This window comes from Panthera leo, chromosome D3, assembly GCF_018350215.1.
Source record: "Panthera leo isolate Ple1 chromosome D3, P.leo_Ple1_pat1.1, whole genome shotgun sequence".
NCBI classification, from domain to species: Eukaryota; Metazoa; Chordata; class Mammalia; order Carnivora; family Felidae; genus Panthera; species Panthera leo.
The window spans coordinates 7,120,001-7,133,144 of record NC_056690.1 but is presented as its reverse complement, the minus strand read 5'-3'; the positions used below and the strand labels follow the sequence as shown (position 1 = coordinate 7,133,144).

General features: G+C 43.1%; 1 protein-coding gene across 13 annotated transcripts in view; it reads right to left on the bottom strand.

Moving 5' to 3' along the window:
- CLIP1 (CAP-Gly domain containing linker protein 1) overlaps positions 1-13,144 on the bottom strand; it is a 126,166-nt gene that overhangs the window by 62,627 nt on the left and 50,395 nt on the right. For all 13 annotated transcript variants that reach the window (XM_042910057.1, XM_042910061.1, XM_042910065.1 and 10 more), the window contains 2 exons: positions 3,931-4,055; positions 3,025-3,247 (listed from right to left, as the gene is read on the bottom strand). In XM_042910057.1, the coding sequence (XP_042765991.1) occupies positions 3,025-3,247; positions 3,931-4,055 (348 nt within the window). The remainder of the gene's footprint in view (positions 1-3,024; positions 3,248-3,930; positions 4,056-13,144) is intronic.

Sequence of the window (13,144 nt, the reverse complement as noted above, 5' to 3'; positions counted from 1 at the left end):
CCTGAATCCCAATCACCAGAGGGATTTATGAATATCAGACGAAGAGGAAAACTCTGCCTTAAAAAGTGCATGTGTATGGGGTGAGTGTGCACGTGTGTGGGCAAGTCCACGCGTAAGAGAAAGGGAGACAGAGGACATGCAGAGGGAGGAAAAAGAGGGAAAGAGAATCTGTGGAGAAAGAGGAGGAGGGGATGGGAGGAGCGGTAAAGGGATTGGAGAGGGAAGGGGAGGAGACAGAAAATAAGGCAGAGCAGAAACGCAGTGGGGGGAGGGGTGGAGAAAGAAAGCCGCCCGGGGCCTCTGTTACTCTGTGCTGTTCCTCCACACTGAGGCTAATCGTTCAGATAAAAACACTTGAGAAAACAACCTCCCATTATGGCAAGGGATAATGTGTGCAAGTTGAACAGCATTCTTCCAAGTGAGGCTCCAGGGGCTGGGAGGGAGTTCAGGAAAGGCCTCATCCCTTGGCAAGCATTTGTCCAAGGCCGTGGACTTAGAGATCAGATCGCTGGATCTGGATCAAGTCAGCCCTGACTTCATCTCCTGCAATCGAAGCCTTGTTTGCCACTCGAATGCTCTTCATGCGTCTATCTGAGCCCTCGTCCAGGAGGCAGACAGAGTGAGGATCTGTCATTAATAGTTAGTTTGGGGCTTGACTGGATTCCTTTACTCTTAGAGTTTCTATTTCTGCTTATTTCTATTTTGTGAAATTTCTTGAATTACATAAACATACTGGGGCAGGGGGGAGTGTTCTTTTAACCATCTGACCTTGACTTTCCAATTTCATTATATGGTTAAAATTATACTTTCTCGGTACTAACTTTTCTTCCTGGATAAAGTAGCTCTGAGGTTCCCTGCACAGAGATAACCCAGGGTGCTGCAGCCAAGTCACTGGGCACTGTGGAAGATTTTCAAATTTCAAGGGAAACACGGCACCACCGGTTGGACACCGTGCAAACTACCAGCTTGGGGCAATGGAGTTTGAGGCAACTGGACTATATTCCTTTCGATAACGTTGTGCCTTCCCAAAGCTAGGCCTTGGTTGCTGCCATGACAAAAAGCCAATACTGTGCAAATCAGTGACACAATCAATGTGTCAGAGGAAACGAAGGTGGCAGTTTTCAGTAAGACTCCAAGGTTTGACAAGCAACCTTTGTACAGTGCCCAACAGGACCATACAACCTAACACTAAGCTTGATTATTTACGAATTAACTAAAAATCCTTTCTTCTCTCAATTAATGTGTATCATTCTTTTTGAACAACTACTAACTTGCTAGAACATAAATATTAACTTGTTTGTCCTTAGCTGCTTCATAAACAGAATTGCTATTTCTTTCCCCCCAGGGGCCCTATGAAAAAATAACTCTTAAGGGGCTGGGAAATCAGAGCATTTGGGCACCTCTGTGCTCAGTACTTCGGAGGATTCTACATTCAAGAATCATTAGACCTTTCCATACATATGCATGGGATTATTCTGGGGAGATATATTTCTAGGAAGTCACTTTTTCTGTATTTTTGGCATATTCTTTTATGGTGATTTTTGGTTTAGAAACTACAGCCACCCTCAATAAAGATATACAAAAACAAGCTGTTTTACAAGACAAGAAGACTCCTTTCTCTTTTGTCACTTTTCTTCACTGAGTGAGGTGAACTAAGAACGATCAGGACTGGTCTGAAAAGAGGAGAGGTTGGGAGGGAGCAGGGAGAGCTTGGTTGTCTTCCAAAGAAATGAACACTTACAATTACAACATAATAAAAGTGACTCAAGAAAGAATTCCTAATCCAGAGAAGACACTTGCATGGACTTGTTCCTGGATTAGCAAAGTAGACTAGATGTCCATGTGAGTTTGCTGAACAATGCTCTGTCCAAAGAGGGGTGGCTTCACCTCTACGTCATTGTTCTTATCAAGCTTTTCTTGTAAAAGTCCATTTGTAATTTTTCTCTTGAAGATGTAGACTTTCTTTTCATATGTGAAATGACATAGTCCAAGCAAGTATTTATTTTGCCTGAATTTAAGAGAAAGTCCAGCTGGCTGGCAGAGGAGCACTCCTCTCCCACCCCGCACTAGAAGGAAAGAATCCTCCCCCGTTCTCTTCCCAAGGACTGTGGACCGTGGAAGAGAAGGCAAAACGAGACCGCAGGCCGGCAGCCTTACTTCCGATCACACCATTTAACATTCTCCCTTCTGTCTGTAGTTTACGGTCATTAACACAGAGATCCAGAATTCAGTCTGCAGTGCAGTCTTATGCTGCCATTACAAATCTAGACCGTGTTTGCCTCACTTCAGGTAAATAAATTTACTGGCAGGAGACAAGACAAGAAGTCATTGTTCTGACCCTAATAAAACACTGTATTAACAAACAGAATGAGCCACCACTGCCTATTTTAATTCTCATCATTCTATTTTGACTGACTTGATGGGAAAAAGGTGGAGAGAGGAAGCGGAAGGGAGAGGAAGAGATGGAGAGAGGAGACACAGCGTGGCACTTCCTAGCATCCTTGCAAGTTCTGCTCGTTCTGCCGTGTGTCCTCTGGCGCAAGACAGGAACATCCCACACACTAACCGCTCTCGGTGGGTTAGACTGTATTAACACACTACCTAAATTCTAAGAACACGCCTTTTCTCAGAATACTTTAGTTCCTTCAAATTGTTTCAAGTCAGAGAGACCTAAGTTGTTGAGGAAAACGATCCCTCCCTTCTTCCTGTCATTCTTGTGCCCAAAATAATTTCAGAGAAAATCACCCCATATGTTAGACTCAACAGTAGTTACTACAGACTCACCAAGAACTAGATACATCTTAGAGCCTCAAGAACCTGGAAGCAGAGTTCAAAACCCTATTTCAAAATCTGTCTTCCTGCTAAAGCTTTGTTTTATGACGTCTGGAACGGACCTCCAACAAGCTACAGCTAACACTCAGTACAAGGCAAGTTAATAGCTCCTAAAGCAAAGCAGGTCCACCAGCAGCAGGCATTTATCGTGCCTGGAAGGGAGAGGCATGCAGTGAGGACGGGGAAGCTTACTAATCCAGTACGGCTGGGTTTGCTGCTCACGGAGGAGGCCACTGAGCTCATGGAGCTGAGAGACGAGGCGGAAGGGCTGCGCTTCAGGCTGGCGGGCGTGGTTGCCATCACTCGCCTCACGGCGGCAGCCTTGGCTTTGGCCGGTGTCGTGGAAGGGAAACCGATCTTGGTTACTTTGTGGACAGGAGCAAACAGGCCATATTTGGGTTGGCACTGAAAATACCTTTAGAGAATAACAATAAAAGCAGTGACCGAAAAGACTTAATTACAAGAAATCACAACTATAAGCAAAAGCATAGTTTTCTGGTTATAACTCATGACTGGTTTGCTGTGAATTCTACCAGAAAGCTGGGGTGATCAACCAGCACGTAGCATTCACATGTATGGAGGCTGATAACCTCCAGGATGTTTTAGAAAACACACTAAAAAATAACAATGTGATACACAGAGACAGAATTACTGATCTGTTACTAAAGATCTACTAAAGTACAAGGGAATAAGTAGATCTACTATCTGATAAACCTGTAACAGAGGGGTTCAGACTACCATGTGTCAATCTAGGTTCATTAGTTGTAACAAACGTACCATCGGGTGGCAGGATGTTGATAGCTGGGGAGGCTGTGCACGTGGGGAGCAGGGGACATATGGGAACTCTGTACCTCCCTCTCGATTTTGCTATGAAACTAAAACTACTCTAAAAAAAATAAATAAATTGAATGCTTGTTCAGAATTTACTCAGATGCATTACAGATTACTAAAAGAAACAGTTAAAAGAATGTCTCCAATTCTGGTGGGGAGAAAAAAATCAGTACATGAGCCTTAAGAAATAAAAGTGCAGCTCTTGGTGAGATCTGCTTGAGCGTTTATATGTGCAAGAGGGAGGCAAGATTCCAACTCCAAACAAACCTCGTTCCAGCAACAGCCCCATCGTTCTTCCCAAGAGGCTCATCCAACTCCACACCACACCATTCCCCCTTGGCAAAGTCTGTCTCCCCAAGAAACCGGACTACGCCAGCCTTGGTGCCACCAACCTGGAAAAAGAGAATGTAAAAATAAAGAGGTGAACAGAATTCTATAGCTTAATCCTTTGCAGCTGCAACTGACAATTAAGTACAGAACTCTCCACCATCACCCTTGACGGCTTCTTCTCTTTGCCTTCTCTTCAGCTTTTAAAGAGCTTTCTCCAAACACTGGTAAAGTTTACCTGAATGATTTATATTACGAGAGTGATCTGATATGTCCCAGTAATGAAATAGCCTAAATAATATATAGTCATTGGGCTCTCCACCAAATCAATTTGTCCCTTCATTAAAAATACTTTATGGGGCGCCTGGGTGGCGCAGTCGGTTAAGCGTCCGACTTCAGCCAGGTCACGATCTCGCGGTCCGTGAGTTCGAGCCCCGCGTCAGGCTCTGGGCTGATGGCTCGGAGCCTGGAGCCTGTTTCCGATTCTGTGTCTCCCTCTCTCTCTGCCCCTCCCCCGTTCATGCTCTGTCTCTCTCTGTCCCAAAAATAAATAAAAAAAAAACAAAAACGTTGAAAAATACTTTATTATTCCAGAGGGATTTTCCAGCTTCAAAATAAGTATTTGGGAGGAACCTGGGTGGCTGAGTTCATTGAGCAACTGACTTCGACTCAGGTCATGATTTCACGGTTCGTGGGTTTGAGCCCCACAACAGGATCTCTGCTGTCAGCACAGAGCCCGTTTTGGATCTGTCCCCCTCTCTCTGCCCCTCCCCCACTCGCACGGTCTCGAAAATAAACATTAAAAAAATAAGCATTTGCTACAAAAATAAAATTGGCACATCATTAAGGGAAAACAAAATTCATCTATACTCCTACACTGTGACAGTTGCTGTGTCTGTATTCTCATACTTCCTTTACATCTTTATCCACGGAAAACAAGACACATCCATATTAAGGACAGATACACATCTACACACATTTGCTTTTGGCCTAAGTATATGCTGCATGAAAATGTGAATTCTTTAAAATAATTTAACTCTACAGACATTTTCCACTGTGAGGCTGTTTCCTCATGACTATTAAGATTACTATTCTTCACATTTTATTTGACATGAACTGCTCAAAGCTGTCAGTCTTCTTTAACGTGTAACTCTGTCCCAGCCGTTTGATGTACTATGCGAACATTATTTCCAAAATTACCAACCACCATTTATGAATTATTCCTTCCCTTTCCATTACTTTTCTACTTCAAATACTCATTTTGCCACAATCTCTCATGGGCACACAAGAACACGCTGATGCGCGTGAGTCTTTCTACAGCTTTGAAAGTTCAGGATTTGTGCTGCTGCCACAGCATTGCAATTACCGCTGCTTTATAATCTGTGTCACATCTGCTAGCGCTGTTTTCCCTTGCTACTCTGCAGATTGACTTTCCTTTTTTTAATTTTCTTACTTTGTTCTAGGCTTCCTTTATCTTAATTGCTTCTTTAGAAATTGCCTCTGTTACAGAGAGGAGTCACTGCAGGAACTTAAGAACATTACAAGAAAGAAAATAAATGTTTTGCCTGTATTCTCAACACCCCGAGACAGACCCTGCTGTTCTGGTTCACTCCCCCCACCACACTGCAGCGGGCTAGGACCCCACAACATGGAGGTACCACGATAGGCACTTTCCTCACTTTTTGTTTGAGCTGTTTACCTTTTTCCTATTGACTGGAAAAAAAAAAACAAAACCTTTATACATAACAAACTTAAATTAATTCTCGAATAACCAATGCATTCTCATGGTTCCAAAAATTCTAAAAGAAATATGCATGGGAACGTCTGGGTGGCTCAGTGGGTTCAATGTCTGACTTCAGCTTGGGTCATGATCTCACAGCTCGTGAGCTTGAGCCCTGCATCGAACTTTTTTTTTTTTCTTTATTAGAGCAATTTTATAAGTGAAGAGCCTACTTTGGATTCTCCATCACCCTCTCTCTCTACCCCTTCCCCGCTCACACTCTCTCTCTCAAAAATAAACAAACATTAAAAATACACATGGAGGGAAGAGTCTCCCTTCCTGAACTCTTGTCCACACCTGCCCCACTTCTACTACATGGGAAGCATGGTTACTGATTAGCAATGCCTCCTTCCTCCTGGCATTTATACTTGCAGATGAAAGCAAATGTTAACGTATGTTCTTTTTCCTCCCTTTTATTTTTACACAAAAGCTAGCATTCTACATGCACTGTGCTGCACCATGCAGAATACAGAGAACTTCCTTCTGTTTGCAACTGCGGTCATTCTACTGTGTGGATGTGTTCCAGTTTATTCAATCAGCCCCTACTGATAGTTAAGTAGGTTTAGTTAATTTAATACATTTAAAAATAAATAATTTTGACTAATTCTAAAACAAGTTATATTAACTTGGGACAGTAATTCATTACTGATCTTAAAAAGGAACCAGCTTTGGGGCGCCTGGGTGGCTCGGTCAGTTAAGCGTCAGACTTCAGCTCAGGTCATGATCTCATGGTCCGTGAGTTTGAGCCCCGCGTCGGGCTCCGTGCTGACAGTTCAGAGCCTGGAGCCTGCTTCAGATTCTGTGTCTCCTTCTCTCTCTGCCCCTCCCCAACATGTGCTCTATGTCTCTCAATAAATAAATGTAAAACAAACAAATAAATAAAATTAAAAAAGGAACCAGCTTTTAGGGTTTTTTTTTTTCTTTCTTGATGTTCTCTGTTTTCTTGAATTCACATTTTTACTATTTCCTTTTTCCTACTTTTCGTTTATTGTTCTTTCCTTCCTAGTTTCTTTTTTTTAGAGTTATTTTTATTTACTTTTATTATTTTTCTAATGTATATTTTTGAAAGAGAGAGAGACAGAGTGTAAACAGGTGAGGGGCAGAGAGAGAGGGAGACACAGAATCTGAAACAGGCTCCAGGCTCTGAGCTGAGAGTACAGAGCCTGACAAGGAGCTCGAACCCACAAACTGTGAGATCATGACCTGAGCTAAAGTCAGATGTTTAACCGACTGAGCCACCCAGGTGCCCCTGTTATTTTTTTTAAGTAAGCTCTAGGCCCAACATGGGGCTTGAACTCACAACCCAGAGATCAAAAGTCACATGCTCTATGGACTGAGCCAGTCAGGCACCCCTCCTTCCTAGTTTCTTAAGACCAATACTACATTTATTTTTTGTCTTGCTTTTTAATACTAAAGGCATTTGTTTCTAATTTTCTCTGCATATAGCTTTCTAGGAGTTTGGGATGGCAGATTTTTTTTCAGCTTTAACCCTTTGTTGAAGATGGAAAAAACATTAAAGCCTCAAGCCTATGTAGTTTTTAAAGTTTATTTACTGAGAGAGAGAGAGAGAGAGAGAGCGAGTGAGCACGTGCAACGGGGGAAAGGGCAGAGAGAGACAGAGACTTCCAAGCAGGCTTTGTGCTGTCAGCGCAGAGCCCAATGTGGGGCTTGATCCCACAACTGTGAGATCATGACCTGAGCCAAAATCAAGAGTCAGACGCTCAACTAAGCTACCCAGGTGCCCCTCAAGACTATGTACTTTTCCTCTGAAAGAAAAACTTTCAGAGACACTGAAACTGATTTAAGGAACTAAGGGAGACGGTTTAAGGCACTTCAGGCAGGAAGGGCATGTGAAGGGTGACAGAGGGCAGGCAGCGCCAGGACATTACAGAAGCATCCTGGTGTCATGACAGGTATGAACGAGGCAAGACAGAGATGGAGAAAACTCCACGCAGGATCCCTGTTGTGTCTGGCCCTGCAACCCGCAATGCCCAAGCACAGCACAGCGGACCCTCAGAAAAACATTTGCAGAATAAATGGAAGGTGACTGTCTCCACTGGAGCCTACACAGAAAAGGCCACTTTTCCACATAAACCGACCAAAGGAAAAAGATCTCCTGTGGCTGAGGTTGAATGTGACATCTCAGAAGTGAGTAAAGAAAGAAATATGCTGACACACGGCAAGGGCTCTGAAGTTGGACAGATTCAAATGCCAGCTCTGTTAACTGGTCAGGCTGCTTAATTTCTAAATCTCAGTTTCCTCCTAAGTAAAATGGTGATGACTTTAGGGCTGTCGTGAGGGTCAAGTAAACCAACTCACATAAAGTTGCTCAGAGCGGTGTCTGACCGTGTAAGGCTCCAAGAGATGCTAACAGCGAGTCTCTGCCCGTGGGAACCGGAATACTAGTTCTCCATCGGGCACTTTGACTTTATGATACTCTTACTGGTATTCGTGGAACCTACAAACAGTCACCTACATAAAGCTGACCTCAGTGTTCTCCACCCTCCTAGATCACATCACTCCGAGCTGCCATCTACCCAGCATCACATGAACAGGACACAGGTCATGAAAGATGATACAATCTCATCAGATAATCTGTTGAATTCTTTGGGGGTGAGTCTAAGTTTACTGTCATGACAATCATTTTTCTAAGAGGCGTCAAGCAGGCTGTGGTCAGTAAATAACCCAAGCAAACCACAGGCTTCATTTGGAAGATTTAAAAAAAAAAAAAAAAAAGCCACAGGGGTGCCTAGGTAACTCAACCCGTTAAGTGTCCAACTTCAGCTCAGGTCATGATCTCGCCATTCATGAGTTTGAGCCCCACGTCGGGCTCTGTGCTGACAGCTCAGAGCCTGGAGCCTGCTTCAGATTCTGGGTCTCCCTCTCTCTCTGCTCCTTCCCCCCACTCGTGCTCTGTCTCTCAAGAATAAACAAACATTATAAAATATATATACCACAAACAGGCAGGCGCTGCTGTGGGCTCGGCACCGGGCTTTGTCTGTCTGCCGGTGTAGGCCACTGTGGTGTTTAAGGACAGCCCATGGAAGAATCACATGAACAGGTGGTGATTAAGGACACTGAGCAGGCATGGACATGTTTGCATTTCCAACAGCTACCCCAGTCCAACAGACTGTCATGGAAGATATATCCAGAATGTAGCACTTTTTAATGTGATGATAGAAGCCCCAACCACAAATATGATCACTCTGATGTCACAGGATCCTCAAGCTAGGATTTCCAGAATTTTTTAAGAAGAGAGAAGCTAGAACAAAATGCCCAGATTCTAAGACACTACAGGAAAGATTCGCCAGGAGTAAGACAGATGGTCTATGAAGGTCAGGAATGTGGAGAATCCTTCAGGCACAAAGGAGTTGGTCTAACCTTGCACGAGAAAATCCACACTGGTCAAAGCCCCTTTGAGTGTACCCACTGTGGAAAAAGTTTCATGGCCAACAGTAATCACAGGAGAGAAGCCCTATCAGTGCAAGGAATGTGAGAAAAGCTTTAGTCAACGAGGTAGTCTGGCCGTTCATGAAAGACTCTACACCAGACAGAAACCCTATGAGTGTGCTATTTGTCAGAGAAGCTTCAGGAATCAAAATCACCTTGCTGTTCATAGAAAAAAGTTCACAGTGGTGAAAAGCCTTCAATCAGAAAGGAAGCTTATGGGCACCTGGGTGGCTCAGTCAGTTAAGCGTCTGACTTCAGTTGAAGTCATGATCTCACGGTTCTTGAGTTCAAGTCCCGCATCAGGCTCCCTGCTGTCAGCACAGAGCCTGCTTCAAATCCTCTGTCCCTCCTCTCTCTCTGCCCCGCCCCTGCTGGCATGCTCGCTCGTTCTCTCTCTCTCTCTCTCTCTCTCCCCCTCCCTCTTTCTTAAAAATAAATAAACATTTCTAAAAAATTAAAGGCTCTGTTCTTTAAAAAATAAAAAAGTAAGGAAGCTGAATTAAGCTTAACTGACCACCTCAAAGTCTGCACAAGCCTGAAACCCTATGCCTGTACACAGTGCAGAAGTTTCCACACCAGGAAGAATTGTATCCCACATGGCAAAATCCACACAGGACAGACACCCTACTGTGTGGCCAGTGTGGGAAAAGCTTCACTCAGAGAGACACTCTGGCTGTGCACCAGCAAAGCTGCTCATGAAGACTCACCCTCTGACCACTCTCTTCAGAGAGGAAGTTCTCTTTATGAGTGAAAAGTCCAAAATCCTCAGATCAAGCAACCTATCCAATTCTACGGAATGAATGGACACTCTTTCAGAAAGATCATTGCATAAGGCAAATTGGCTTTTTTCCTTTCCCCCAAATGCGTATGAAAAATAAATGTCTTGTTTATTATAAAAAAAGAAAATTAAATTAAAAAAAAATTTAAACACTACAAGTAGCACATAAGCAACTATTTCTCTAAAGGCAGGTAATAAAATATACATTTACCCTGAAGAAAAAAATACCATACCACAAACTTTGTTTGAAATGGATGACTACTGGTTCCTACGATGAGCGGTTTTTTTTACTTTTTTCTCCCACCAAACCTCAAACTCTTGACTCCTATGACAGACCATATACTTTCCCTCTTCTTGTAAAAGATCATCAGTAGTTGCTCAAAATATCTTCAACAGAGACAGGAAGTCATTCATTCATTCAAATCCTTTTCTACTTAATCATTCCATAGTCAGATTTTTTTAAAGTATTTAAATATGATTTTATAGGGGTGCCTGGGTGGCTCAGTCAGTTGAACATCTGCCTCTTGATTTCAGCTCAGGTCATGATGCCAAGGTCATGGGATCAAGCCCCATGTCAGGCTCTGAGCTAACAGCACAGAGCCCACTTGGGATTCTCTCTCTCTCCTTCTGCCCCTTCCCCCTGCTCATGCCTTCTCTCTTGAAAATAAAAAAGCAAAACAAAACAAACACATGACTTTATGAAGTTAGTTTTACTTCTCAAGTGTTCCAGAGAATCCACAGTATTTTAGTATATGCGGTTACATTAGATATAAGACACAATTTTCAAATCTATGTTTTAGAGACAGATATCAAGATTTTTAGAGAAAACAAATTTTTAGTATAAATACAAAAAACTAGATTTCCATGACAGACACAAATAACTACCATTCACTCCCTTTACTTTCAGACAACGAGCATATAACTCCTAAACTGTGGTCAATCTAAGTGAAAATCAGAAGTCACTGCTAGAGGGGCACCTGGGTCGGTTAGGTGTCTCACTTCAGCTTAGTTTGTGATCTCGTGGTTCCTGAGTTCGAGCCCCATGTCAGGCTCTGTGCTGACAGCTCAGAGCCTGGAGCCTGCTTAAGATTCTATGTCTCCCTCTCTCTCTGCCCCTCCCCTGCTCACACGCTCTTGCTCTCTTACTCTCTCTCTCTCTCTCTGAAAGATAAACATTGGAAAAAAAAAAAAAAAAAAGAACTCACTACTAGAGACAAAATTAACAAACTAGGACCTCAAAGAAAAACAAAGCCACTGTTTTCACGCTTCAGAAAATCTCAGATTTGTAAGTTCTTATTCACTCATACAATATATATTTGAGTGCTTAGGTCCTTGGGATACAAATATAAACAGAACACAGTGTTGGTCACTGATGGAGAGAGAAACTGAGACCACCAATTCCGGTGAAAAGTAGTACGTAGTCTTAAGAGGCTTCTACAAAATGCTGTGCGAACATACAAATACTCTTCTTGCAAACTCCGGTGCTCCTGTGACAAAGAAGAACACTGACGAATTCAGCCAGCTAATGAGCGAGTCCACAAACAGGAGAGAGGAAACACTTAATGCTCTCTGAACTCTCCCATCTATTTATCACCAATCCCAAACGTGCCCCGTAATCTGTGTCCTGGTTTCCAAAGCTAGCAAATGTCCAATGAGTGGTAACGAGGGACTGTTTCACAGGAATATTATGATCAACGAAACTTCACGAGGTGGCCTCTTGTTTGCCATATTCTGAGTTAAGCAGTTTATTTATAAAAAGTTTATAAGTAAATATGGCTAATTGGCATTTACCAAGTACAAATTTAGCCCTGACTTAAAACTTAATCAGCTGTGAAATGAAGGTGCCAGCACGGGTATTCTGTATTACCTCAACTAGACAGCCAACCCCACTTGGGATGGTTTTTTGGAGCAAGCCTCCCACAGAGAAGGGTTAAACCTTCCTACCTCATTTTTACCCCGGCTCCTAACTGCACCTCTTGTGGTCATCCTTTACAATTCTACTCCCCCTCTTCGAGGGTACGTGACAGCTATACTAAAAACCCTCTGGTTCTTTAACAATATTTACGAGCACCTACTATGTGTCAGGCACTATCGTAAGTGCTGGGGATATGATCGTGAACGACGTACAAAGTCTCTAGACTTTCACGGAGCCTAAATTTTGGTCAGGGGAAAATGGACAATCAACAAGTGTAGAGGGCTAGGAAACAAAACAAAATAGGGTGATGTGATAGTGCCTGTGAAGGATCTTTAGCCGGGGCAGCAGGAAAAGGATCCTCAAGGAGGTGACCTTTGAGCCAAGGCTCAAATGACTACTAGGCACTAACCATGTGAAGATCCAGGGGCAGAAGAAAGGGCAAATCCCAAGGTGCGAATGAGTCTGGGGGTTGGAAACAGCAAGGAGGCCAGCGTGGCTGAATGGAGTGGGGAAGGGAGACATGTTGAGGGAAAGGAGGTCAGAAGGGTGGGCAGGATCCAGAGCACGTGGGCCCTGCAGGGACGGAATTCAGATTTTATTTTAACGTAATGGGAAGCCCTGTTAGACAGCAGTGTGTCGGTCAGTGCCAAATCTACAGCACCAAGAAGAAGGTGTGGCACAGAGTGGACACTCAGCATATTTACTGAATGACGGAACTGTTAACTACAGCTATTACCGGTTCCGTGGGCTAAGTACACGTCATTGTTTCTTCGCTCCATGTCATCATTTCAGTCTCTCCATCTGTAACGTATGATAGTGAGTAAACCCCCTTAGAAAAATAATACGACAAGCGCAGATGATGTGGAACAGGTATCCTCTCATAAACTCTGTAACTCTCCTGAAAACAAACAGGTAAAATAAAAAGACGGCATAATTATAAAGACGATGGTTAAAAGAAGAAAAAGCTGTTTGACTTGCATGGTAACCCTTAAAATTCATCTTCCCTTCTGTAAAGCCTATGAGAATACCAAGAAACAGAAAGAAAAAGGGGGTGGGGTGGGGAGAGGGTTAAACATCAGAGCATGGGCACAGAACTATTGACTTTTTCACACAGGCTTATAAGTAAGTACCAAAACCAGGACATTTTGAAGTAGGAGCAGGGATTCCTTTAACAAAAATTTAAGAAAATATATAGGCAAATGGATAATGAAATGTGATATATCCATAAAAC